The following is a 27,301-nucleotide window of genomic DNA, read 5'->3' as shown; positions in this document are numbered from 1 at the left end:
CCTGATCCACCAGAGAGGCTGCTGGGGCCAGAGCTTTGACTCCCAGGCACCATATTAACTGCAGAGAAAAAAACCTACTTTCAAGTGGCTAGACCCCCAGTCAGCATCAACCACATGATGAGGCATAGCTTGTTGGGCTGCTTGCCATTCAGTGCCTTCTGACGTGATATAAAAAAGGTCCCGAGGAGGCACAGTTTACACTGGACTACTAACGTGAACTTTGGCGGTTCGGACCCCCCCCTCCACAGTACCACAGAAGAAAGGCCCGGTGACCTGTTACCATAAAGATTATAGCCAAGGAAATCCTGTGGAGCATAGCTCTACTCTGTAACACATGAGGTCGCCATGAGACAGAACTGACTTGATGGCAAGGGGTCTGGTTTTGATTTCGAGGTGATGTGATTCACTGTCCACGCCTCCCCTTTATGACACAGTCTTACCCAAACTGTGACTGGCACTAAGCATGCTTTCAGGCCTACTTTCCCATTTATGGGAAATAGCAGGGAAAGTGGAACAACCTAAATGACATTGTGAAGACACAGACAAATCCAGAATGCCAGACATTCTATAAGACAATGGGCCTGGATGCCTTAAAAGTCAATGTCATGAACTGAAAAAAAAAAAGAGGAGGAAACGGAGGGGGGAAGGGGTTTATTCAGATTAAAAGACTAAATAGACACAATTAGCCAAATGCCCATGTGATCCTTGATCCTGGTTTGAGGGTAGGTGGGGAGAGCTATAAAAGGCATTCTAGACACAATTGTGGAAATCTAGACATGGACTAATTACCCCATAGATTTTGTGTTAATTTTTGGGGGGTGGGAGATGCATACTGGGGTAAAGTGTTACTGTGGCTGCAATCTGCTTTCAAATGGTTCAGCGAAGTAAAAATGTACATTTTCCAAAATAAAAATGTAAACAGAGAAAGATAAAGCAGCCACGGCAGAGTAGTGCTGTACTGAAGTCCAGGGTAGGATGGCATTCAGCCTCCTAGGCTTTCAAATGTTCTATTTGATACTTTTTCAAATAACAATTTGAATAGAATCATTTAGAGTCGAAGTCCACATGCTGTTGTGTTGTTAGTTGCCATCGAGTTGATTCTGACTCACGGTGATCCATGTGTGCAGAGCAGAATTGGTTTCCAAAGCATAGGGTTTCCAAAGCTGTGACCTTTCGGAAGCAGATCACCAGGCCCATCTTCCAAGGTGCCTTGGATAGGTTCCAACTGCCAATCTTTTGGCTAGCAGTCCAAGTTTAACCACCTGTGCCACCCAGGGACTTCTAACGTCTGTTTAAGGGCCTACAAACAAAACCCTGCATTACCTGGCCCCTTTATCTCTGACCTCACCTCCTGCTGCCATCACCCCCAACCCCCAATCTCCTCTGCCCTGGTATTCTTACTCATTTGGATGCTCCCTTCCCTGCACCTTCTCCCTCAGTTCTTTGCTCAAATGTCACCTTTTCATAAGACCTTTACTGGCCACCCTATTTAAAACGGCAAGCCCCAGAACAACACTCTCATATACACTCCTTTCCCCTTTCTCTGTTTTACATATCTACATGGCTTTTATCACCATAAGCAGTCTATGTACTTTATCCACCTCATTATTTATAGTTTGCCCCCTCTTAGACTGTGAGCTCCAGAGGACAAGCATTCATTTCTGCATCACCAGCACGGGCCCTAACATAGTGGAATTCAATAAATAATTCTTACATTTAACACTCATTCAACGTTTAAAATGCACATATTCTGTGACCCAGCAATTCCACTTCTGAGATTCGGCCTTAAGGAACCACTCACACAAGTGTACAAATGATGTTCTCTGAAGCCTTGCTTCTAATGGTCCAGAAATATAAGCAACCTCAATGCTTGACATCGGAAGAACGCAGACCATCCCAGGAATACTAGCAGAAACTGGAAAAAATGAAGACCTATATCCGCTACATATAGCTGGACTATATGAAGAAGAAAAGGGCATCAGGATTGAAGGAAGACTCATTAACAACCTGCGTTATGCAGATGACACAACCTTGCTTGCTGAAAGTGAAGAGGACTTGAAGCACTTACTGATGAAGATCAAAGACCAAAGCCTGCAGTATGGATTATACCTCAATATAAAGAAACAAAAATCCTCACAACTTGACCGATAACCAACATCATGATAAACAGAGAAAAGACTGAAGTTGTTAAGGATTTCATTTTACTTGGATCCATAATCAACACCCATGGAAGCAGCAATCAAGAAATCAAAAGGCACAACTCTACCACAAAGGATTAGGAAAGACACTATATAAGGAAATAACCATAGTAAATATTTATGCACCCAATGACAGGGCTCCAAAATACATAAAACAAACTCTAACAGCATTGAAAAGAGAGAAAGACAGCTCCACAATAACAGTAGGAGACTCCAACACACCACTTTTGGTGAAGGACAGAACATCCAGAAAGCAGCTCAATGAAGACACAGAAGATCTAAATGCCACAATCAGCCAACTTGACCTCACAGACATATACAGAACACTCCACCCAACAGCAGCCAAGTATACTTTCTTTTCCAACACACATGGAACATTCCCCAGAACAGACCACATATTAGATCATAAAGCAAGCCTTACAGAATCCAAAACATCGAAATATTACAAAGCAACTTTTCTGACCATAAAGCCATAACAATAACAGAAAAAGCAAGGGAAAAAAATCAAATACATGGAAACTGTACAACACCTTGCTCAAAAACTACTGGGTTAAAGAAGCTAAGGACAGGATAAAGAAATTCATAGAATCAAATGAGAATGAAAACATTTCCTACCAGAATCTCTGGGACACAGCAAAAGCAGTGCTCAGAAGTCAATTTACAGCAATAAATGCACACATCCAAAGAGAAGAAAGGGCCAGAATCAAAGAATTATCCCTACAACTCAAACAAACAGAGAGCAGCAAAAAGAAGCTTTGGACACCAGAAGAAAGCAAATAATAAAAATTAGAGCAGAATTAAATGAAATGGAGAACAGAAAAATAATTGAAAGTTAACAAGACCAAAAGCTGGTTCTTTGAAAAGATCAACAAAATCAATAAACCACTGGCCAAACTGACAAAAGAAAAACAGGAGAGGAAGCAAATTGCCAGAATAAGAAACAAGACAGGTGGTATCACAAGAGACCCAACTGTAATTAAAAGAATCATAACAGAATACTATGAAAAATTGTACTCCAACAAATTTGAAAACCTAGAGGAAATGGACAAATTTCTAGAAACACACTACCTACCTAAACTAACACAAACAGAGACAGAACTAAATAAACTTGTAACAAAATAAGAGATTGAAAAGGTAATTTAAAAAACTCCCAACAAAAAAAAACCCTGGCCCGGATGGCTTCACTGGAGAATTCTACCCAACTTTCAGAGAAGAGTTAACACCACTACCGCTAAAGATGTCTCAGCGCACAGAAAAAGACGGAATACTCCCAAACTCATTCTATGAACCCAGCATAACCCTGAACCAAAACCAGGTAAAGACACCACAAAAAAGGAAAATTACAGACAAATATCCCTCATGAACTCAGACGCAAAAATCCTCAGCAAAATTCTAGCCAATAGAATTCAACAACATATCAAAAAAATAATTCACCATGACCAAGTGGGATTCATATCAGGTATGTGAGGATGCTTTAACATTACAAAAACAATGTAATCCATCACATAAATAAAACATAAAACAAGAACCACATGATCTTATCAATTGATGTAGAAAAGGCATTTGACAAAAACCAACGCAGCAAAATAGAAGGAAAATTCCTCAACATAATAAAGTGCATTTATACAAAGCCAACATCATCCTAAATGAATAGAGTCTGAAAGCATTCCCCTTGAGAATAGGAACCAGACAAGGATGCCCTTTATCACCATTCTTATTCAACATTGTGCTGGAGGTCCTAGCCGGAGCAATTAGGCTCGATAAAGAAATAAAGGGCATCCAAATTGGTAAGGAAGAAATAAAAGTATCTCTGTTTGCAGATGATATGATTTTATACACAGAAAACCCTAAATAATCCACAAGAAAACCACTGGAACTAATAGAAGAGTTCAGCACGGTTTCAGGATATAAGATAAACACACAAAAAAATCAGTTGGGTTCGTCTACACCAACAAAGAGAATGGTCAAAGAGGAAATCACCAAATCAGTGCCATTTACAATAGGCCCTAAAAAGATAAAATACTTAGGAATAAATCTTACCAGAGATGTAAAAGACATATACAAAGAAAACTACAAGACACTACTGCAGGAATCCAACAGACCTACGTAAATGGAAAAACATACTTGCTCATGGATAGGAAAACTCAACATTGTGAAAATGTCTATTCTACCCAAAGCCATCTATAAATATAATGCAATCCCTATCCAAATTCCAATGGCATCTTTTAATGAGACGGAGAAACAAATTACCAATTTCATAAGGAAAGGGAAGAGGCCCCGGACAAATTAAGCATTACTGAAAAAGAAGAGCAAAGTGGGGGGCCTCACACTACCTGATTTTAGAACCTATTATACCGCCACAGTAGTCAAAACAGCCTGGTACTGGAACAGAACTGAGAATCCAGACATAAATTCATCCACCTATGAGCAGCTGATATCTGACAAAGGCCCAAAGTCCATTAAATGAGGAAAAGACAGTCTCTTTAACAAATGGTGCTGGCATAACTGGATATCCATCTGCAAAAAATGAAACAAGACCCATACCTCACACCATGCACAAAAACTAACTCAAAATGGATCAAAGACCTAAATATAAAATCTAATATGATAAAGATCAGAGAAAAAAAAACAGGGATAACGCTAGGAATCCTAATACATGACATGAACAGTATACAAAACATTACTAGCAATGCCCAAACACCAGAAGAGAAACTAGATAACAGGGAGCTCCTAAAAAATCAAACACTTATGCTCATCCAAAGACTTTACCAAAAGAGTAAAAAGACAACCTACAGACTGGGAAAAAAAATTTTAGCTATGACAAATCTGATCAGCCTCTAATCTCTAAAATCTACAAGATACTGCAAAACCTCAACAAAAAGACAAATAACCCAATTAAAAAATGTGCAAAGGATATGAACAAGCACTTCACCAAAGAAGACATTCAGGTGGCTAACAGATACATGAGAAAATGCTCACAATCACTGAATACTGAACATATCATGGTCTGCCAAAAGAATGAACAAATCTGTCTTGGAAGAAGTACAACCAGAATGCTCCTTAGAAGCAAGGATGGTGAAACTGCGTCTCACATACTTTGGACATGCTATCAGGAAGGATCAGTCCCTGGAGAAGTACATCAAACCAAAAAAAACCAAACCCAGTACCATCGAGTCGATTCCGACTCCTAGCGGCCCTATAGCCACTTAGTAAAGTAGAAGGTCAGCAAAAAAGAAGAAGACCCTCAACGAGATGGACTGACACAGTGGCTGCAGGAATGGACTTAAGCACACCAACAATTGTGAGGATGGCCCAGGACTGGGCAGTGCTTCAGGGGTCGCTATGAGTCAGAACCAACTCGAGGGCACCTAACAACAACATCCACTACCCTGAAGAGTTCCAAAGTATACCAAACTTGTGTAGCATTATTGTTTCAAAAAAAAAAAAAAAAAAAAGATCACGAAAACCGCTGTACATTTTCCACTTGTACCCAATGCACGGAGAAACACACAATACATCTGGAAGGGCAGACACCAAACTGCTAACAGTGATTACCTCCGGAAAAGAAAATAAAAGACTAAGTCCAGGGTAATTATTTTAACTTGGTACAATACCTTCTGGTACGATATCCCACAATTAAAAACTACTTTTAAAGCGCTGCCAAAGGAACGCATACACTAACAGGCGGCCTTCACTCTCAGCGTCCCTCCACCACGGTTGCCCTTATCTCCCTTCTCCATCGTTATGTCTTTTGTTCCCCAGCTAGAGGGCTTTCCCCTGGCCCCTCCAGCAGGCTCCTAGGCGGTCACATCACAGCGCTGACCTGGTCCACCTGGTCAGGTGTCCAGGCCAGCTCCCTGCTCCGTTCGGATACCCCGCCCGGCCGGGATCCTGCACTCACCAGACACAGGCGAGGGATCCCTCTTGGGCTGGAGGCGACTGGTCTGGGGCAGGAAGGGGTTGTTCACCCTACAGAAAGCGAGAGGGTCAGTTATGAGCGGGGCGCTGGGCTGCCCCTCACCCTGTGCCGTGCCGCCCTCAAGTCCGCTCACCCGAACGTGTTGGGCTCTTCCACCACCTTCATCTTGACGGCATCCGCAGTCCCCGACCCTAGGAGAAGCGAGGAGGTGAGGAATGGGCGGGGAAGCCCAGGTGTGGGGAACGAGGAAAAGGCGGAACGCAGGGGACGGGGCGTTGGGGCGCAGAAGGGGACATGAAAGGCCTGGGCAGCGAGAAGCGCGGTGGCCGGCCACTAACCGCGTTCCGCGAGCCCGAGGAACAGCAAGAAGCACGACAGCTCCACCGCCATCACTCGGCAGCCAATCCGGGTTAGGTGAACGCGGGCCTTAGCGTCACCTGAGCGCCGGAACCGGAAGTGGCGTTCGGCGCGTGCGCAGACTCCCTCACAGCCCTACGGGCTAGAAAAGAGGGAGTCTTCGGGCCTCGGGGGCTCCTGCTCCCAGCATGGGCCGCAGGAGGGCAGTGCGCGGGCCCGGAGCTCGAGGCGGCCGCGGCCGGCGCCCTGCGGACCGCTCCCTGAAAGCCTTCGCCGAAGAGGTCGGCGCCGCGCTGCGCGGTGAGTGCGGGGTGATGGGGCCAGCGCTGGGTTGGGGTCGGAGGTCGAGGACCTACCGGGGGAGCCCGCGCCTAAGACCCGGTCCCTTTCTCTCTCCCGGTGCAGCGACCCTAGAGGCAGAGGCGGCCGGGGGCGAGGGCAGCCCGGGCGCTGCGGAGCTGCCCTGCGCGCTGGCCATGTGGGAGCTGGGCCACTGCGACCCCCGGCGCTGCACCGGCCGCAAGCTGGCCCGCCTAGGCCTGGTGCACTGCCTGCGCCTCGGCCACCGATTCGGTGGCCTGGTGCTCAGCCCCGTGGGCGCCCAGTACGTGTCGCCCAAAGACAGGTAGGCGCGGGAGGCCTGGGGGCGACGGGCAGGTAGTGGGCGGTTGCGCTGGTGGATTTGGCAAGTGCCCGCCTGGACTGTCTTGTGTTAAGTCACTGTCTCTAGCGCATCATTCCTGGGGGCGCATTGATTTGTACTTGTTTGTTGTACCCCAAGACTGTGGTCCACGTGGGCTGGAATTCGTCTGTCCAATTTGCCCCCACTGCCTGTGGCAGAGCCTTAGGCTATAGAAGGGTGTCAAAAGACATCTGTTGAGTGAATAATTAAGCGTGCTGTCTTAAAAGCTTGGATCGTGGAGGGTCGTATGTGGGGTTGGGGAATGATGTTCTTGTATTCACAGTAAGGCTAGTCTCCAAGGGCATACCTCCTTCTGGGTCAACACCAAGGTTCTGCTGGCCCAGACAGCCCAGCTCTCTGCTATCTCTGGCAGACAGCTGGTGGCCCAGTCGGGGGTAGCCGTCATTGACTGTTCCTGGGCCAGACTGGATGAGACGCCGTTTGGCAAGATGCGGGGGAGTCATCTGCGGCTGCTGCCCTACTTGGTGGCTGCCAACCCTGTGAACTATGGCCGGCCCTACAAGCTGTCCTGTGTGGAGGCCTTTGCTGCCACCTTCTGCATCCTAGGTGAGTGAGGCGCCTGGGCCAGCCTCAGTCCCAGGAGGAAAGATGCAAGCAGGGACACAGGGAGGGGTGGAGATTGGCAGACCAGGGTTTCAGTCCCAGTTTCCCCTTAAAACCCTTGCCTCAGAGATGGTTGGCCTGGCAATCCCTCAGGTTACTGTGGTAGCACGGCTGGGAGTTCCCATCATCCCTGACCTGTCCACAGAGAATTCATGGCCCAGAGAGAGGCCCAGAAGGGGGACCCCACAGGGCAGTCTTTGCCGGGGGAACACGTGTTTCTCAGGAAAAGAGGACTCAGTGGGCTTCGGAGGCAGACAGTAGTACGAGACAGGGATTGGTGAGCGTGCCAGGCCATCTGGAGTGTGACTTGGTGTTGGGAGGGGACCTTGAGAGGTCAATCTGGACCCACTCAGGAGAGGGACGGGGCATCACAGGGTCTCCCATTTTCTGCACTGCCAGGCTTTTCTGACCTTGCTGTCATTTTGCTGCGAAAGTTTAAGTGGGGCAAAGGCTTCCTGGACCTGAACCGCCAGCTCCTGGACAGGTATGCAGCCTGCAGTGGCCCAGAAGAGGTGCTCCAGGCCGAGAAAGAGTTCCTGACCTGTGTCAAGGAGAGCCCTGAGGAGGAGAAGGGTGAGCCTTGACACCCGGGAGCCCCCTGGGGTGGAAGTGGGACCCTGCAGGCCATTACCTCTGAGAGGTGGGGGTGGGGGCGGGGGGAGCTCACTGCTGTCTGTCTCTCTCTCGGCTTAGATCCTTTTGACGTGGATTCAGGGCAGGAATTTGCAAACCCCAACAGGCCCGTGGGCAGCACCCAGTAAGTCCTTGTGCTTCCCAGTTCCGAGGGAGTTCACACCTAGGCCTGTGGCCAAAGCCCTGCCTGCAGTGTAGGGGTAGGGCCCTGAACACCCCCGTAGTGGTTTTTGACTGTAGGGAAAGGGAAAGTGGAAATTTTCCCCAAGCGGGTGGGGAGCGGGCTTGGGAGAAGAGGAGCTGGTAGACACCTTGGGAGCCTGTGCTTTGGGGGTGAGAACACCAGGGAGGCCTGCCTGAGGCTGGCTGGGATGATACTTTCAGAGATATACCACTCCCTTCCAGGCTGTCCCCAGACAGTGGCGACAGTGAGGAGGATGAGTCTGAGGAGCAGGGGCCTGGCACTGAGGATGGAGCAGGCAGCAGTGGCGGCGGCAGCAGCTACCCTGAGGAGGAGGAGGAGGAGCCGGGACTGGGTGCCGAGGCTGGCACCCTGAAAAGGGTTTGGAAAGGAACCAGGAGATGACAGAGAGACTGAGGATCACAGACATGTATATTTTTCACTGCTGGGTGAGAGGAACTCAGGAGGTGGCAGTGGGAAGTGAGGAGCAGACAGGTCTGATGGTCTTAGCCCTTGGTGGCCATCAGCAGTGCTGGACTCCAATTATCTGCCAGTATTCTTCCTAGCTCGCCTGGTTCCTGTCCTGGAATGCCATCAATGAAGCTGGTAGTCAAGGAGCCTGTGTGTGTCTCTTCGCACTTGGCCTGGAGTGCCCTGGGGGAAGGCAGGGGCTCTCGGCCTCTGGCTGGGCAGACCCTGCCTGGAAGGAGGTGTTAGTGTGGGCAGAGTCACTTCTGAGAGTGAAAGGAGCCCCTTCCGGCCCACCAGCCTCAGGCAATGCTCTTGCGGGAACCTCTTCTGGGCCTAGGAGCCAGGTGGGGAGAGACCTCCATAATCCTTAGCAAACCTCACCTCCCCACTAGAGGATGAGGGCTGCTTTTCCCTCTCTTGCCTCCACCTGGAGCCCTGCAGCTGCTTCCCAATCGCAGTCCCCAGGCCTTCTGCCTCTCACCCTACCCCGGAGCTTCCTCTAAGATGGGGCTCTCCATTGTGGCATTGGTGACGGGCCATTGTTGGGGGAAATGCCTGGTTTAATGCTTCAAGATGCTGAGCGCTGCCCCTGGCCTCCACCACTGGTGCCAGTGGCTTCCCTACCCCCAGTGTGAGGACCAGAAATATCCCCTGGGGGCACAGCTGCCCATTGAGAGCCCCTGCCCTAAGATGAGCGCCCACCCACCCGCCTCTGGCTGGTGTTGGGCAGCAAGTCAGGGGACACTCACCTGATGGCCTGCCCCAGGGCAGCCCCTGCTTGTTGGCATCATGATTTCTGCGTCCAGATTGAGGTGGGGGTGGGTCTCGCAGGGGTGTAGGGGCTCACTCAGGGGTGGGGGGTTCACAGGACATGCCAGACCAACATGGCCAGGGCAGAGAGAAGCTGTGGCACACACACCAGGCAGCAGGGGGTGAGACACCATGGGCCCTGGCTGCAAAAACACCACAGGAGAGGTGACACAGGGAGAGGGGAGCGTCCCAGCTGGGGTCCTGCTCTGGCGGTAGCAGGAGGGACTCAGGCACCCACCTCCATGCACTTCTCCAGCTCCCAGAGCTTCATGACAAAGTCCTGCGCCTCCTTGTTGGCATGGCCCTCCAGCATCTGAAGAACAGACCTCACTGCCAGCAGTGGGTGGGCTGGGTCAGGCCCCACCACCCTCACCTCACTGGGCGCCCCCCTCCCCATGTGCACCCGTGCTCACCCTGGGTTTTGGGCTAGCACAGGTGCAGGGTGATAGGCTGCCCTGTGCGTGCGCCCCCTCCTGCCTGGGGCTGGACTACACTGCAGACACCACCCAGGCCGAGGGCTGCCTCGCCTGCAAAGTCATTGGTGGACAGCCAGTCATGGTCCATGACAGTGAACAGCATGCAGGCAGCCCAGCGGCAGCATGCCTCTGCCAGCACGGAGCTGCAAGGTACACAGTACAAACGGGTCACCTTGAGCCTGCCAGTGGCTGTGCGTGAAGGCCCCAGGCAGCCAGGCACTCACAAGTGGAAGAGCTCATCGTACATGGGGTGTAGGGTCCGGGCCTTGACTTGGGTCTTCTGGCTGTGGATCAGTGGGAAGAGGTGCGGTGGGCCCAGCTTCATGATCACAAACAGGTCGCTCAGGCCTAGGGCCGAGAGGGGCCGGCGGCTGAGTTGGTGGCTGAGTCAGTCCTGCCCCCTGCCGTCTGGCCCCAGCCTCGCTCTCACCGTTGGCATCCAGTGGGATCAGGTCAGCGGCGTGCAGCACCTCCACCACCAGCCGCTGTTCAGCCGCCTCATAGTAGCAGCAGACACTCAGGCGCCCAAACCTGTTCTCCATGGGCCTCTGAGGAAAGGGCAGAAAGTGGAGCTGGGGGCTCTCGGGTTGGGGACTCCCAGGGGGCAGGGCCACCTGAGCACACCTGGGCATCCCTACCTGCTTGAGCTTGTCCAGGTAGAATTGTTCAATGCACTCACAGGTTAAGCATTTGTGCAGATGAAGCTCCTCCTCCAGCCTCTGCAGAGAGGGGGGATGGGGAGGCGAGTGAGTGAATTGGGGGACACCAGCTTTTGACTCCCTGCAGCAGCCCGTGGGGCACGCATGGTCACGACTCCCATTTCATATGGGATGACACGGGCTAGTCGGCGTTGCACAGCTGGTACAGGGCATGCGGGTCCTCAGGTGTCCACGCGCCTCATTCCCATGCGTGGGCTCACCTTGTAGCTTCCATCCCTCAGCTCTCTAGGGACAGACCCTGGCCCTTGGCATGGAAGAAGTTCACCAGGGCCTGGGGCAGGGACAGAAGGGAGAGCAAGGTCATGGGCATGGTGTGTGCTGGTGCTAGGGAAGGACCAGGTGGAGACCTCCAGTTGCAGGGAGCCTTGGAAGCCCAGGAAAAACCAGATTTCACCCCTGAGGCTCATCAGAATCCCCCAGGAAGCTTGAGAAAAGGCTGGTGCCTGGGCCAGACACCTGGCTTAGCAGATGGCCCAGGTGCTGCTGATGCAGGTGAGCTGTGAAGGAAGTGGTAGAGGCAGGGGGCTGTATGAGCAGTGGAAGCAGCCAGAGTGCCTTGTCCCCAGAAGCCAGCTGGGAGCCCACCTGGGCAGGGTGGGGCCCCTACCGCCAACAAGAACCGGAAGCAACTGTAGAAGTCAGCAGAGACGTTGTGGTTTGTACCCAGCACCTGCAGAATGACCTGCAGCAGCAGCAGCTCCCGGAGGGCTTCCAGCACTCTGCAAAGACCTGGCGTCCGTGATCGCCCCTGGCGTTCCAGATCATACCCATCCCCAACCTAACCTGCGTTCAGGGAGTACCTGTCCAAGTTCTCCTTCATCAGCGAGGCTTTCAGCAGGGCCAGCTTCTCGTCCAGGTACTTAACGAGTGGGGCCACAGCCTGTGGGTGGGCTGCTCAGGGTGGGGCCCACTCGGCCCCTAATACCCACCCCACGCCCTCGCTCGGCAGCATCTCATCGTTCTGAATGGAGTCAGGCAACAGGCTGACATGCTGCACGTATTTCCAGATGTCGCCCACCATCTGGGGAAAGGGGCACTCAGCAAGACCGCGGGGACACGCCCCTCACCCTGCCTCAGGCCCTACCCACCTCGGAGGTCAGGTGCACTGTTACGGTGCCCACCTCACGCTGCAGGTCCCCGTCCAGCACCTGCATGCAGCTGAGTAGGGGCCGTGGGAGGCCCCCCTCAGGCCCTCCGGCGCCCTCCGGCCACGCCAAGCCCCTCAGCGCCTGTTCCGCTGCCTTGTGCACCAGCTCCATGTCGTTGAGGACCACGCAGAGCTGGGGGAAGGTACAGAGAATGGGCCAGGGGCATGGAGGCCCCGCCAGTTGAGGCCTCTGCTCCTGCCCACTCACTGGTTCGCTCATGGCCTCTCCCGTGGCCCCGGGCTGTGTGTCCACCTTCTTGCGCAGCAGCTTCATGTAGAACAGGGCGGCCTCACACATGTCCTTAAGGGACAAGCGGCTGGGTGCTGTGGTCACCCAGACCCTGCACCCTATCCTTCCCACCCCCTGTCCCCCACAAACACACCTGGTCAAGCTGTGTGCCCAGCCCCTGGGCCTGGGCAGGGTCCGGCCATGCCAGGTGCACCCAGAGCTCCTGGATGTGGCTGAAGCACAGTCCCGCAGCAGCCAGAGCTTCATGGCAGGAAGGAAGGGCACATTGATGCCCGTCAGGGCCAGTGGGCAGCCGTCCCTGCAGGAGAGGCAGTCAGAGTTTGCAGGACCCGCACCTCGGGCCAGCCAGCGTCCTGGTTCACAGCCTAAGGGGGGCTGCCCAGGGAGTCCCTCCTGACAGCTGTGGGGTGGAGGGAGGGCACCCACCCACCAGGTATGCTGCTCCAGAAACGCTGTATGTCTGCCAGGGTCAGGTAGAGCTCAAAGAGCCCGGAGGCCACCTCCAGGGTCATCCTGGGGCTCAGCTCCTCCATCAGCACCCACGTCTCCTCAGCCACCTGCCCAGGAGGGTGGGGTTAGGCACTGGCAACTGGGAACCCCAGGCCCCTTCGCTCCCAGAGGCCACCTCCCTCCCTTCTACGCCCAGCAGGTCCCTGGAGCCCGGTCCCTCCTCACCAGACACTCCAGCTGCCGGAAGGTGAGAGTGAAGAAGCCGACCTTCAGGGTGCTGCAAAGGACCTGCCTCAGCCAGGTGCTCACCAGCCAGCCACGCTGCCCCACCTGACACCTGAAGCCCGCCTGGCAACAGCGCTCGGGCTGGGCGCCCACCTGTGAAAGAGGCTGGTGTAGATGCCATAGCAGGCCTGCAGGTCCTCGTAGACGGCATCGGCTAGCTCGATGAGCCCCATGAGGCGCTGCAGCATGGGCTGCAAGGGAGGCCTGCTTGTACCCACCTTACACCCTCCCAACTTGCAGGCACTTGTAGTGGCCAGCCTGCCCCGTGCCGTGCCACACCTGCTTGCGAGGGCTCTTTGCGTTCAGGAGCTTGTCGTACCACTCACGGTAGCCTCTCTGCAGCAGAAGGCACGGGGGCAGCCGGGTGGGCGAGAGAGAAAGGGGACAGTGGACAGGGCAGGTCGTGGGGGGCGGGGCACAGGGTGGGCAGGAGCGGTTGGTTGCTTGGTCTGTCCAGTGCCCGGCAGCCCACGTACCTTCAGGGCCACGGTGACATCCATGTTCAGCTCAGTCTCAAAGGGACAGATCTCAAAGGAAGGCTGGAAGAGCTGGAGCTTGCTGAGACACCTGGGCAGGGCCACCCGCTGACTGGGGGCAGCCTCAGCTGCCTGCCCGCCCTCCCACCACCCCCCTGCCCACTCCTACCTCACAGCAGCACCCACTTGAGCAGCAGCTCCAGGTGGTAGATGGCAGTGCTGTTGGTGGCAGGGAAGTAGTCTCGAAGCTGGTGCAGCAGCTTCAGCCCGAACTCAGAGAAGATGAGAAGCTGTTGGCCAGGCCCTCCTCCTGGGGGGTGGGGCCTTGTAGAGCTAAAGACACACTGTCACAGCACCAATGGGGACTTGCTATTGCCCACAAACACCTTCCCTGTCCCCGGTGTGACCAGACCGGTCCAGGCAGGGCTCTGCCTGGAGTAACACATCTGCCACTCCCTACACTGCCTCCTGCCCCACATGGCCTCACCTGCCAGCTTCTCTGGCCTCAGCCTTCATAGTCCCCCTCATGCCCAGACATGGTCCAGGGCCTTTGCACAGGCTGTTCCCCCTCGAACCTGCTGTTCCCTCTGCCTCTGCTTTGCCCAGGCCTGCAGGTGCCCACTCTCTCTTGTTCAGACCTCAGATCCAACATGGCAGCCTTCCCCGATGGCCCCCTTGTGGTCATACCAACCCACCTCCAGGCTCTGCTGCCCAAATCATGCAGTTTGTCCATCCCTCCCCCACCCCCAGCACACCTTCAGAACCAGCACAGAGCAGGCCACACCCACCTGGCCAGTGCAACTGCCTGTCCTCCAGCAGCCCCAGCAGGTAGCTATAGTCCACGGTATGGGTCTGATGGAGCCGGCTGCTGACCTGTCAGTGCCTGTGGGGCCCAGCTTGGTCAGGGAGGCCTCCAGCTCACCCCTGCCCTACACCCCAACCCCCACTCACAGCACTGCCAGCTGCAGGGGTGACAGGTTACTCTGGGTGGCATGTAGAGACAGGATGGTGGCTGCTGGCCTGCTGAGCTCACCACGCCAGCTGCTCGAGACAGGCTGGGGAAGGAGAGTGGGTGTGAATGGGCATGGGAGCCCCCTGCCACTCCTGGCTGCCTGGGATTGGCAAGAGGGATCTCCAGGGCACCCTCTACCTCCTTGGTGTGGTCCTCAAACTGTAACAGGCTGTTGAGCAGAAGCAGGTAGGGCCAGAAGCCGAAGCGGCCTCACTGGCTCATGCTTGTATCTCTCTGCGAGGCAGGGCCTGCTGTCACCAGCCCTGCTGAGGTCCCCACGCAGGGACACAGGCAGGGCAGGCCCAACACCAGCCTACCTGCATGGTGATCAGTTTGAGGACCAGGTGGTACTCGCTGGAGTGAGGCTCCAGCTTGAACCAGCGGTCCTCACCAACCACAGGCACCTCCTGGGGGACAAAACAGGGTCAGGCCCACACCCTCCTTTCTTCCCTCCTCCTCGCCTTCATGCTGACTCAGGCTTCCCAAGGTGCAGTGATATGCACGTCCCCTGAGGCTGCCCCTCCCACCCGACCCATCTGCAGGGGCCTGGCCCCATTGCAGAGCCTCATGTGGTGGGGGCAGAACACAGACTCTTGGGGGATCCTGGGGCTCCGTGAATGTGCAGCAGGTGTTGGTAGCAGACACTCCTGCCCACCTACTCACACGGATGGGTATGTTAAGGCACCCCAGGAAGTCATCAGTGTGGTCCTCAGTGGGGCATGCTGTCCCGTTCGCCAGGGCTGACTTGACAATCTGTTTAAAATACCTTGGGGTCGGGGGTGGGGACATCAGGCCAGTGGTTCCTGGAGAACCAAGCTGCAGGTGTGGTGTCCAGAGGCACAGACACAGGGTTGCCCAGGGGCCCCCAAGCTGGGTCCTGCATCCCCCTACCTGCCCATGCCCTTCAGGCCCATGACCTCATTCAGCTTTCTGCAGGTGTCCACCAGGGACTGGGGGCAGTAGGGAACCTGGCTTACCTGGAGTCCCCAGCCTTGCCCTGAGGTCCCCCTATCATCCTCCTGACCAGAAGTGCCAACTCCCCAGTCGTTCAAGGCCCATACCAGATGTCCAGATACAGCTGGTCTGAGCTGACATCCTCAATCTCACTGCCAAGGACAGGGATGTCATGAGGATCCTGGCAGCCTCTGCCCAAGGCTGGCTTGAGGCGAGGGGCAGGGAGGCAAGGGAGGGCCACAGGCTGGAACTTTGGAGACAGGGTGGCTGGGTTTGAATCCCAACCCCACTACTTATTACCAGCTGTGTGGCCACGGAGTGCAGCACCCCTCTCTGAGCCTCAGTTTCCTCCTCTGGAAAGTTGGGATATGACCAACCTCCCATCTAGGAGTCCCCTGGGGCAGGGAGTGACCTGTCACCCTTCCATCCTGGCCACTGAGAGCCCCGGGACTGTGTGGCCCCCTCAGTTGTGCGGGGGGGGGGGACTCACAAGAGGATGTGTTTCTTCCAAACGGGGCTTAGGGTGCTACTCTTGACTTTGGTGACCTGGACGCACTTGGCCGGCAGCAGATCCCTGCCGCAGCCTGTGTGCCACTGCCTTTGCGGAAATCGAAGCGCTGTTCCTTCTCGGGGGCTCCCATGAGGTACCCGAGGCCAGGAGGATGCCCAGCATGCAGTAGGGGTCGCTGAAGCCTGGAGGTGCGGCAGGTCACCAGGGTCACCTGGCTGCCACACCCACTCCTCCTCCCTTCCTGCCCAACTGCCTGGTGCCCACTCACCTTTGGGGTCCTTGGCCAGCAGGTTTTTGGTGCACATGATGGAGACTTTGAGGGCTTAGGTAGGGGCCTGCGAGTGGGGGACCCTGAGCGCAGAGCAGGTGGAGCAGCCTCAGGACCCCCGCCTGTGCCCCCCACACATGGCGGGGCTCACCTTTGCCTCCCTCCCTCGCCCCACGTCCTCTGCGTGCTCCTCGGGGCTGGTGCTGAACAGCCGGGAGGCAGGCACAAGGGCTGGTGAGCCCCGCAGGGAGGCAGGCCTGGCCTCACTTCTCAAAGGGCAGGGGCACAGGTGGGTTGGTGGGACCCCACTGACTTCGGGCAGAGTGGAGCGTCGGCGCCACAGTCTAGTGTGTGCCTGTGCAAGCGGGGAGGGGGCATGTGTGCATGTGCGGACTTGGGGGTAGGGCTGACTTGGGGTGGTGCGGAGCTGAGAGGGGTGGGGCGGTGTTCACCTGGCTGAGGTAGGCCAATAGGGCATCCTGATCGTCCACCTGGTCAGGGCACATGGTCCCCGGGCAGTGGAGGACTGTGTACAAGGCCTCCTGGTAGAGCATCTCCACCTGGGGGGAGCGGCGGTGCTCTGAGTCCGCAGTCGCGCCCACCCCTCAGCCCCAGGCCCTGCACCCCCCACCGGGCGCAGGGAAAGCAGGGCGCAGCCCCAGCCCTGGGCAGCCCCTTACCTCTTCCGGGCTCAGGGGCCTCAGGCCGCGGTTGGGTTCCACTGGTTCGGCGGGAGCCAGAGATCTGCTACGTAGGAGGACCTGCGGGGAGGGCGCAGGTGGGCTGGTGGGCGGTGACGCCGGAGGCAGAGCGGGCGGGGACGCGGGGCTCACCTCAGAGCGCAGCAGGCGCTGACGGCCCTCGCCTTTCTTCAGCACGAAGACCTCCACGCCGTCCCCCGGCTTCCTGCGGGATAGCCGCCGGCTCAGCGCGGCTGCAGCCTCTGGGTCCGTAGTGGGAAAGACCCAAGTGCGTGGTAGCGCCACTGCCGGGGTCTGTAGTCAGACCCTGACGCCCTCCGCTCAGGCGGACCCAAATTCAACGGGGCAGGCAGACGCCCACCAGGCTTCCTGGGAGGGCGCCAGGACATCCGTGCCCGAGCTGCCCGCCTCCACGTCGGTCCTGCACCAGAAGGAGGGGCACACCTGTACCTGCCTGAGCACACTGCTCTTGAGGTCCAGTAGGGCCGACATGGCCGGCCTGCGGGCAGGGGGAGCATGGGGCCAGGGGGCAAGAGGTTCACTCCTCATTCATTCACTCATACACTCATTTACTCCCTTATTCATTCGCTCACTCATTCATTCATTCACTCATTCATCCATTAGCTCCCTCACTCAGCTTGTTCCCACAGAGTGTTTAACAATCATAGACCACCCGCCACATTAAGCAGTTAAGTAAGAACCATCCTCCCTGACTTCAAGCAGCAGAAACCAGGAGCAGTAAGGCGGCGATTAATGAATTAACCCAAAACTAATCAGCACCACTATACTGATGACCAGAACAGAGAGAGCCCTGGTGGACAGGAGGGAGAGGTCACTCCCTGAGGTAACGGTAGGAGCAGGGGTGGCCTGGGGGACATCATGGAGGATGGGTGTAAAAGGCCGTGCCCGGCACAGGGTCCAGTGCTTATCCATGGGAGCTTTTGGGAATCATGAGGGAGAGCGTGTCCTGCCACACCCTGCACCTGCCTCACCCGTCCAGGGCTGGGACCCCGTTGTGCCCTTGGAGGGTGAGAGGAAGTGCCTGTCCCCCACCCACACCATCTCCTGGGGCTTCGCTGAGGACCAAGGATGTTGGGGGGCAATGCCTAATTCACTGAGGCCCCACAGTCACTTCCCAGAACCCCAGGCTCCCTGTATCCATTTATCCTCACAGCCACCCCCCAGAACCCCAGGCCTCCCATATCCACTGGGTCTCCATGGTCATCTCCCAGAACCCCAGGCTCCCATATGTCCACTGGTCCTCACGTCCATCCTCCAGAATCCCAGCACCCCCATATTCACTGGGTCCTCAGGACCGGAGGACCCCCATACCCACAGGGACAGTGCAGGTGAGACAAGCCACAGTGCAAGCAGGTCATAGCGCTGGCAAAGACGCTGGAGCTGTTGGCCTCTGCTCTGAGGGGCTCAGCCCACATGCCTGGGTGGGTTGCTGCTCACAGGACAGGACCCACAGCAGGGTTTCTGGAGGCCTCACTCACTCAAGTGCAGCCTGCGTCTACACTCTATTGTCAGCCCTAAGAGCTGGTCAGCAAACCCTCAGGAAGGCTGTGGAAGTGAGGGAGAGTGGTGTTCCCAAAGTGACGCTGCTCCCCACAACCACCAGGTAGTGAAATGAGAACACGGGGCAAGTGGTACCCCAACTGGAAACTGCTGGGGGGGATGCCATGCTCCTGATGTCAAAGCTGTCTTTCCCTCTGCTGCCATGGCGACTGTGCTGCTGCACAGCACCTTCTTGGAGCAGAAGGAGCCATTGGTCTGTGAGCAAGCTAGCTCCATGGCCCCCTTCCCAGATGCCCATGGGAGGCCCGGCTCACTCTTGTTCATGGCCCCTGGGCAGGTGGCAGGCAGCAAAGGGGAATGGGACAGTCCCAGCCCAGTCAGTGAGCCCAGCAGCCAGCACCCTTGCCCAACTCCACCTTTTCTCAAGGAGAAGGATCCTGTTTTGTCCTGGCCCCAGAACCTCTGTCTCCTAGCCAGCCCCACACTCTGCCCCTCAGGAGGAAGGCTTAGCTCCTGTTACCACCTGCAGGTCTCCCTGGGGTGGTGGTTCTCCCTGGGGGGCTCTGTCTCCTGCAGACCCCAGGAGGAAGGCAACCTCGAAGCTGCTGCGGCCTCCCTTCCACACCACCCAGCCCGGGCCCTGCCTCTCTCTCAGATGATGCAGCTACCCTCTGGCCCCAGGCCTCTTCCCCTTGTCTCCAGTGGTCCCCTTGCTCCCCTGCTGAATCTGTCAGGGCTGAGTGCAGACCCCAGCTAGACCACCTCTGCCACCTGGTGTCTACCTCATGGCCCTGGTTCTCTTTCCCAGCCTGGCTGGCCTTTGGTGCAAAGGATGTGCTTCCCCCACCCACTACAGGGCCTTTGTGCCAGCTGTTCAAATCCCTCTCTTGTTAATGCTCTCTCACTCGCTTATTGAAGATGCCTCACGGTGGGCACATCCACCCCAGCAGGCAAGCACTGTAGTTTTCACTGCATAAAACAGGACATGGAGACCCAGCCCCAGGATCATGCAGGCAGTCAGCAGCGGAGGTCACAACTGTCCCCCCAGGGCTCCTCATAACCACCTGAATGCGAGCTCAGGTCAGCTCCCAGGCCAAGCTGCCCCTCAGTGGTCTCACTGAGTTTGCGAAAGTCTGATTAACATCTACCTGCCTTCTTAGAGAGCTGGGCCCGGTGTGAGCCTGGTACTTTGGAGGTTCTCAGTAAATGTTTGAGTAAGTGGACTCCCTGCTCCCAGCTGTGTCTGTCTTTCAGTGGTCTAGGGTCCCTGGGGTGGGCCAGAGACCTGGGACAAGAAGGAGGTCAAGCGGTTCTTCACCTCCCAGGGAAGAGGCTAGAGGGGCCAGAAGGAGGTCCACCTCCTTCATATCTACCAGTGCCTTCCCTTGTGAGCCTCCCCAAAGATGGGGTGATCAGTCAGCTGGGCTGGAAGCTTCTGGAAGCCTCTGGCCCCAGAGCCAGCCCTGTGGCCCCAAGGGACTGGTGTCACAGGCCCCCCCTTCCCCTCTCTGCTGAGCTGGAGAGGCTGCTCCCCCCGCAGTCCCCCAAAGCCAGTGAAGCAACTGCTGCCTGAGCTGTTGCCAGGGCAACTGCCAACTGTGTCTGCATGTGACAGGGGCTACAGGGGGTTCACAGCCCAGCGACGACTGTGACGCAGGAGCAGTGTCTTGAGCCACAGTGACAAGGGGGGTGTTTTTGTGTGAAAGGCAGAAAGGGGAAGCATATGCCCTCCCTGCATTTTCCACCTGCGATCTCATGTGGTGGTCCCCCTCAGCCTGGCTCGAGAGAGGGAGGGATGCTCTCTGGGCCCCGATCTCATACAAGGAAACTGAGGCTTAGGGACTTGCAGAGGTGGGAGCCAGCAAGTGGCAGACCTGGGATTCAACTCCTGGGATGTTCTGAGCCCTGATGCTACCTGCAGCTAGCCCCACCTGCCGAGCAGCCCCTCCCTGCCAGTCCCTCAGCCTGTTGCTAAGACCTGGGCAAGAGCAGCAGCTCTGCACAGGTGTCTGGAAGAGGTACCTGGGGCTCATGCTGGAGGCCCAGAACCCTTCCAGTTCCCCTGGAAACCCTGGGCACCCGCACAGCCGATCATCCTTCTGCACCTAACAGCTACCTGCCTCAAGGCCTCTGACCCCGGCCTTGTCCAGGATCCTCGCCCAGCTGTGTTCAGTGGTGGGCATGTGACTGTCCCCTGGGCTCTTTGTCTGTGGCCAGTATGGGAAGCACTGTAGGGGATCCCCACGTGGATGGCAGTGCAGAGCAGGATGTCCACCACCACCTGTGGCGGGGGGCGGGGGGGAGGGCTAGATGCCAAGCTGTGGCCTGGACACCTGGGGAGCCACACATCTGCAAAGCAGAGGCCATTGCCCTATTCACAGCCAGGGGAGGATTCGAACCCAGGCTCTCAGGCAGAGCCATAGCCTGGGGGCCCTGGGGCCTAGCAAGAAAGCAGGCTCTGTCTTTCTAACCAGTGTCTGCAGTGGGCCGGCAACGAGCCTAAGAGCACCAGGGACCTCTTCCTGCTGCATTCTGGTCCCTGCAGTTTTGGGGTGGGGATCTACTGAGGCCACCTCTGAGTGGGGAGTGCCAGGGTGTCCAGCCCTGCTCTGGCTCCCCATGGCTCCCTCTCAGTCTTCTCTCTGCTTTGGTGTTTCTCCTCTTCTGGCCCAGCCCCTCCACCCCCCGCCCTTTTCTTTGACCCCTGCATACGGGCAGCATGGACTTTAGCTCTCCTCTCTCCCAAGGTTCACTGACTCCCCAGACAATGCTCCCCTGCATGCACGGGGTGTCAGTGCCTAAACAAAAGTCACCTGGTGTGCCTGCTCTCTGGGGCCCCATCCCAACCTAATCCAGGGAGAAGGAGCCTGCATTTTAACTGGCATCGTGGGTGGACCGTCTTGAACGCCGAAATCTCAGTAAAGGGCTAGTAGCTAGATGCTTCTAGAATGGATGCACAAAGAAATGAGCGTTCTGGGTACCTTCTCCTGAGGGCCCCTCTTACCTGTCTCTACTCCATCACCATGATGGCCCTCCCTCCCAGCTTCCACCTTCTAGGTGCTCCCGGGCTGCCAGTACAACGGGAGCCTGAATCCCCAGTTCTGTTGGGATCTCTGCCCCTCACCGGCAGGAATGCGCGTCCATGCGTGTGCGTGTGTGGGAAGCCCATATGGTTGGTGTCTGCGTGTTTTTAAGAGCCCGCACCCCATGAGCTCCCAGCTTTTGCTAGGTTTGGCGGGCTTGAAATTCCCCAACGATTGCAGGAGTGCATCTGGGCTTGCAGGACCAGGGATTTCGGGGAGACGAAGGAGGAACTCTGGTGACGCAGGAGCGGGGGGATAGGAGGGCTGGGGCATCTTCTCCCCGTGTCCTGGGCGCCCACGGCCACAGTATGGCCTCTGGGGGTCCTCAGCCCGCCCTCCTGCAGGTTCCGCCAGGCTAGGGGCGGGTTCGGCAGGGGGCGCCGGGCTGTACCTCCGGCTCCTGCCCCATCCCTGGTTGGATGGAGGTGGTCCCCTAGGTCCCGAGCGCCCTGCGCCCCCCTCCCGGTTGTCCCCGTCCGCAGTACAGACCCCTTGCTCGTCCTGCGCATTCGAGGGGACGACCAGGCTGTGCGTAGGGGGGAGGATAGACACCCTGGCCGGCCTCAGTTTCCCCGACCCGCGCGGGACGGCCAGCGCAGGCCGGGGGTGGGGGGTCTGGGGGCAATGGCAGCAGGGAGGGGAGGGCGGTGTCTAGGGCCGTGGTCGGGCGCGGACTCTGACGGCTGCACTCACCGTGGGCCGAGCTGCACGCTCGCCTCTTCTGGGGTGCTGGGGACCCCAGAGGGCACGGGGGTGGGGGTGCGGGACACGGGCTCCTGAGGCGCTGCGCTAGCGCAGAGGCAACTGAGGACCGCGGGCGGAAAGGGGCCTGTCAGGGGGCGGGGCCGGGGGCGGGGCCTGGCCGTGCTTGCACACACAAGCTGCCCCCAGCCTGTCCGTTGCGGAGTAGTACCCGGGTCCCGGCACTCCAGGGGCCTGCCGGGAGCTCCCACCAGCGGAGGGTTTAGGGGTGAGGGGAGGAATGGGTGTGAGTGCTCTACGGGGCCCCTCCTCCCCTCCCCGGGGCCCCAGTCACAAGACACAGTCGCCCGGACCGCAGCGCAGATCTTTCTCAAAGGGCTTCGTAGCCGTTCCAGGACCAGCGCTGAGACCCTCCCAGCCCAGGGCTGTCCTCGCACAACCTGGCGCGGGCCCGATCTGAGGGCTCCGCCGCCGCGGGCCTGACAGCTTCCTCTTCTCAGAGGGGGCAGTCCACACCCTGGGCGTCAGCAATGACACCCCGCGACAGCCCCGGGGTTGGGGTGATCGTCCCCACGCAGAGCCCAGGGAGGCTCTGTAAAGCCGCTTTCCCTGATCTTGCCGCCAGCGGGCCTGGGCTGGACCCACGGAAACCAGAGGACCAGGATCATGGGGGGAGGGGCTTGTTAGAACACGGGGTGCGGAGCGCCCCAAACTATGGATTCTAGAACTGGGCGCTGGCCCAAAGCTTTGCTTCTCTGGCAAGTTCCCGGTGGCAAGATGCTGCTCCCCTACCCTCCGTTTTGAGAACTGCACTTCAAGCACAGCCTCCAGGCTGACCAGATAAATTCTCTCCCTTGTCTGAAGCGCACAGCGGGTTCCTGAACTCTCTGCCCAGACCTTGGCCAGTATCACTGGACACTAGCAGCTCCTTGGCCCTCTTGGGATCGGGGTTTGTTCTGAAGAACTTTTCGCCTCAAAGGAACGAATCTCTAATGCTGGGGCTGCAGGCGGTGTTGGGAACAGGAACCAGGCCTGGAATGAAGGCAAGGCCAGTCCACCTTGGGCAGGCCGGGGCCAGCTCTGTGCAGGGAGAGACTGCTCTTTGGTGGTGGCTGTGCCTTTCATTTCCCCCACCATCCTTCTCCAGCTGTTCCCCCAAGAGAGAAGGGAACCCCACAGGACAGGCCGTGGTCCCCCAGCCCGGGAGGGTGGGGGCAGTTGGCTTCTTCCTGAACCCCCGGGGTTGGGTGGACACTGCTTGGACGTCCCCAGCCCCATGGCTGCCCATGTGGGATGGGGAGAGAACTTGGAGATGGGCCCTTCCCAGGACTCCCAGTCCCAGAGCCCCACCTCCCCTGGACCCAGACAAATGGAGGGGGGAGGACTCAGGAATGCACCAACTGCCTGGGACAGCAGCAAGTCTTGTGGACAGGGGAGGGGCCAGAACCTGGCACACACCAGCTGCCCTGGGCTCCCCTGCTCCCCTCTTCAGGGGATGCATATCAGAGCTAGTGTCCCTCTAAGGTCTGGCAGGTCCTGAGCCTGCATCTTGGGGCTGATGCCCCCACTTCCCTGCAGTCTGGCATCAGGTTCTGCCAACCTGTTGGAACAAACACAGGCCTGGTTGCCATGGTGATCATAATGCTTTGGGGTGAGAGATGTGACTGCAGATGCTGTAAACAGGAAGTCAGGAAGTGGTGGTAGTGGGGGGGTGTTCGGCCCCCACCCTACCCCCTCAGGGAGCTGAGGCAGCTGGGCCAGCAGCATCAGCCCCTAACACTGCACCTGATGGGGCTGGAGTGACCTTGGAGACCCCTCACCCCCCCACCTTTTGCAGGCAGAGAGACTGAGGTCTTGAGTGGAACAGGGCTTGTCCAGGACTCCTCCCTCCACACCCAGTTAGCAGGGGTTGTTGAGTGGATGGATGAGGGTCCCATTTGGGGACCAAGTCCTTCATTCTCCAGACCTGCTCCGAGTCTGAAGTCAGGGCAACCTGAGACAGAGCCCCAGACCCCCGCCCCAGTGCAATCTTTCTTCTCCCCAAGTCTCAGCTTCCCTCATCTGTGAAACAGTGTGACAGCAGTGCCACCCCAGGGCTGTTGGAGGACCTCAGCGAGGTCTCAATGAGAAGCAAGCGCTCCAGTGTGCTCTGAATCCTCCAGGGGTCCATAGGGGTGGGACGGCGGCCCCCAGAGCACGGGCTCAGACAGGGTCTGGGGCGAGGCTCTACCTCTGGGAACTGTTTTCGCCTGCCTCCGTAGGTTGGGAGGGAAGCCCAGCCTTTTCTCTGACTCGCCAGTCAGAAGGGCAGGGAAGGCAGGTTGCTGGGCCCTTGTGGAACGTGGTCCTGCCTGTGCCCCAATCTCACTCTGAACCAGTCACCATGTCCCTCTGCTGTGCTCTGGGTGGGGGGAGGGGGCTGTGAGGGGGACAGCAGTGACAGCACAAGACCCTGGCCCAGGTGGAGTGCTAGTGCAAAGCTGAGAAAAGCCACTCACTGGTCAGGCTGGGCTCTACTCACACCTTCAGGGCTTTGGGCTGGAGAGGGTCCTGCCCCCAAAAAGCAGAGAGAAAGGGGCTTAAAGGCGGCAAGGGGGCATTTCTCCAAGTCAAATCACCGAATTGTTTTACCAACTGAGAGCCTGGGCCACCGCCCTTTTGTGGCAGCCCTCAGAAGTGCAGGCACAGTCTCCCATCAGACAAGCATCTCTCACTGTCCTCCTACCTAGGGTCTAGGGACAGAGCCAGGGAAAAGGAGGGGTCAGAGTCTAGGGACTTCGGCCAGGGTCCCTAAAGATGCAGAAATTGGCTCCAAGGCTTGTGTATCCCAGGGTGGTACTGCCAGCAGAGAGGTGACAGGAGCCTGAGACAGGCAGATTGGGGCCAGGCAGGAGGGGGTACAGCCTTGAGGCCACAGTTGTCATCACTCAGAGGTGGTCCTTCTGCCAGCATCTACCCTGATGCTTTTAAGAGTAGGGACCAGCGGGCAGGCTGCTGGCCAGGCCATGCTCGGTGCTTTTGAGCCTCAGGCCTTGGGGAGCAGAGAGGCATGCCTAGGCCCTTCTAAGCTGCAAAACAAAGGTTGTTGAGGGGCACAGTTCCAGATACTGTCCCTGAGAACTGGGGCAACCTGGCTAAAGGGCATTATCTGCTGGGCCAGGAAGGGTCCCAGGGGCAAAGGTGTGGGGACATCAGGACAGAGCTAGGACCAGCACCAGGGGGCCCAGCTCAGTGCACCCAATGTTCTGAACAGGACCAAAGGCTGGGGACTCATCCCCACCTCTGGGGGCTCTAGACCCCTTTCTCAAAGACCCCTCTGAGGGGTGCCTGAGAGGGACTCTCCTCCTGACCTCGCTTTGGAGAGGGGCTTTTTGGGGGGAGGGAAGGGGTGGGTTTATGTCAGAGGAGGCCTGGGAGGGAGGACTCTATCCCCAGGAGGGGTCCATGAAATCTGGAGGCTTCCATATGAATTCTCCAGGGCTGCTGCTGCAGGACACCCCCAACTCAGTACCATTAGGTGTGGGGACAGCTGGGGGCAAATCCCGCACTCAGTGCTCCTCTGGCCCCTCCCTGTTGTTGCTGACTCAGACAGGTTTGAGGAGGCCCAAGTTAGTGCTCAGGCCCTCCAACCTGGCAACTTGTCATGCAACCTCAATGGAGCTTCTAGGGGGGCCTTGGATTGATTACGGTCTGGCCTAGGAAGGCCTGGGGAGACCAACTGGAGGGCAAGGGGGCACCCTGAGTGCTGGGATCCCATCTCCCGTGGCCCAGACGGTAGCAGGCAGGGCAGGAAAGGACACAGCCCACAAGCCGATGTGTGGCAACTTTTTCAATTTTTATTGTGCTTTAAGTGAAAGTTTACAAATCAAGTCGGACTCTCACACAAAAATTTATAAACACCTTGATATATACTCCTAATTGCTCTGCCCCTAATGAGACAGCACACTCCCTCCTCTATTTCTTTTTGTGTCCATTCGGCCAGCTTCTGACCCCCTCTACCCTCTCATCTCTCCTTCAGACAGGAGATGCCAACATACTCTCATGAGTCTCCTTGATCCAAGAAGCTCATTCTTCACCAGTATCATCGTCTATCCTGTAGTCCAGTCCAATCCCTGTCTGAAGAGTTAGCTTTAACAGAAGGTCTGGGGACCATGACCTCTGGGGTCATTCTAGTCTCAGTCATACCTTTAAGTCTGGTCTCTTTAAGAGAATTTGGGGTCTGCATACCACTGCACTCCTGCTTCCTCAGGGGTTCTTTATTGTGTTCTCTGTCAGGGCAGTCATCGGTTGTAGCTGGGCACCATCTATTTCTTCTGGTCTCAGGCTGATGGAGTCTCTGGTTTATGTGGCCCTTTCTGTCTCTTGGGCTCATAATTACCGTCTTTGGCGTTCTTCATTCCTTTGCTCCAGGTGAGTTGAGACCAACTGATGCATCTTAGATGGCCACTTGCTAGTGTTTAAGACCCCAAATGCCACTCTCCAAAATAGTATGCAGAATGTTTTCTTAACAGATTTTATTATGCCAATTGACTTGGATGTCCCCTGAAACCATGATCCCCAAACCTGCTACACTGGCCTTTGAAGTGTTCAGTTTATTCAGGAAACTTCTTTGCTTTTGGTTTAGTCCAGTTGTGCAGACCTCTCCTGTACTGTTGCCTTTCCCTTCACTTTAAGTAGTTCTTATCTAATTAGTGAGTACCCCTCTCCCTGCCTCCCGCCTCTCATAACCATCAAACAATATTTTCTTCTCTGTTTAAACTATTTCTCGAGTTCTTATAATGGTGGCCTCATACAATATTTTACCTTTTGCATCTAATTTCACTAATTCCGGATTCCTCCATGTTATGAAATGTTTCACAGATTCGTCACTG

General features: G+C 56.5%; 3 protein-coding genes across 4 annotated transcripts in view; 1 reads left to right on the top strand and 2 right to left on the bottom strand.

Moving 5' to 3' along the window:
- GNPTG (N-acetylglucosamine-1-phosphate transferase subunit gamma) overlaps positions 1-6,580 on the bottom strand; it is a 29,514-nt gene extending 22,934 nt beyond the window's left edge. Inside the window, exons 1-3 of one of the 2 annotated variants that reach the window (XM_064295322.1) lie at positions 6,456-6,580; positions 6,251-6,308; positions 6,100-6,167 (exon numbers count right to left, since the gene is read on the bottom strand). In XM_064295322.1, the coding sequence (XP_064151392.1) occupies positions 6,100-6,167; positions 6,251-6,308; positions 6,456-6,507 (178 nt within the window). In that variant the 5' untranslated portion in view covers positions 6,508-6,580. The remainder of the gene's footprint in view (positions 1-6,099; positions 6,168-6,250; positions 6,309-6,455) is intronic. The other variant, XM_003417691.4, reaches the window with a different exon arrangement.
- A 30-nt stretch (positions 6,581-6,610) lies between these two features.
- TSR3 (TSR3 ribosome maturation factor) lies at positions 6,611-9,882 on the top strand. Its single transcript, XM_003417692.4, has 6 exons — positions 6,611-6,774; positions 6,880-7,099; positions 7,530-7,723; positions 8,180-8,353; positions 8,474-8,537; positions 8,819-9,882. Exons 1-6 carry the CDS (start codon positions 6,663-6,665, stop codon positions 8,997-8,999), a joined length of 945 nt encoding a protein of 314 aa, XP_003417740.1. The 5' UTR covers positions 6,611-6,662; the 3' UTR covers positions 9,000-9,882.
- BAIAP3 (BAI1 associated protein 3) lies at positions 9,184-20,061 on the bottom strand. The gene is given in 38 exon segments (XM_064295323.1): positions 9,184-9,294; positions 9,815-10,018; positions 10,114-10,205; positions 10,289-10,494; positions 10,576-10,699; positions 10,782-10,899; positions 10,990-11,070; positions 11,271-11,293; positions 11,296-11,341; positions 11,678-11,789; positions 11,871-11,950; positions 12,005-12,091; positions 12,159-12,518; positions 12,601-12,701; positions 12,704-12,765; positions 12,894-13,024; positions 13,143-13,194; positions 13,296-13,393; positions 13,482-13,538; positions 13,679-13,769; positions 13,865-13,961; positions 13,964-14,022; positions 14,463-14,561; positions 14,630-14,733; positions 14,829-14,924; positions 15,008-15,097; positions 15,354-15,456; positions 15,582-15,640; positions 15,724-15,796; positions 16,135-16,220; positions 16,223-16,275; positions 16,278-16,337; positions 16,424-16,490; positions 16,575-16,633; positions 16,875-16,983; positions 17,104-17,184; positions 17,257-17,329; positions 17,486-20,061. Coding segments are annotated over 38 exon segments (3,771 nt in total). The 5' UTR covers positions 17,674-20,061; the 3' UTR covers positions 9,184-9,204.
- Positions 20,062-27,301: the final 7,240 nt, after the last annotated feature.

This window comes from Loxodonta africana, chromosome 12 (genome assembly GCF_030014295.1).
Source record: "Loxodonta africana isolate mLoxAfr1 chromosome 12, mLoxAfr1.hap2, whole genome shotgun sequence".
NCBI classification, from domain to species: Eukaryota; Metazoa; Chordata; class Mammalia; order Proboscidea; family Elephantidae; genus Loxodonta; species Loxodonta africana.
The sequence above is the reverse complement of the archived record's forward strand: the minus strand, read 5'-3'. Positions and strand labels throughout refer to the sequence as shown.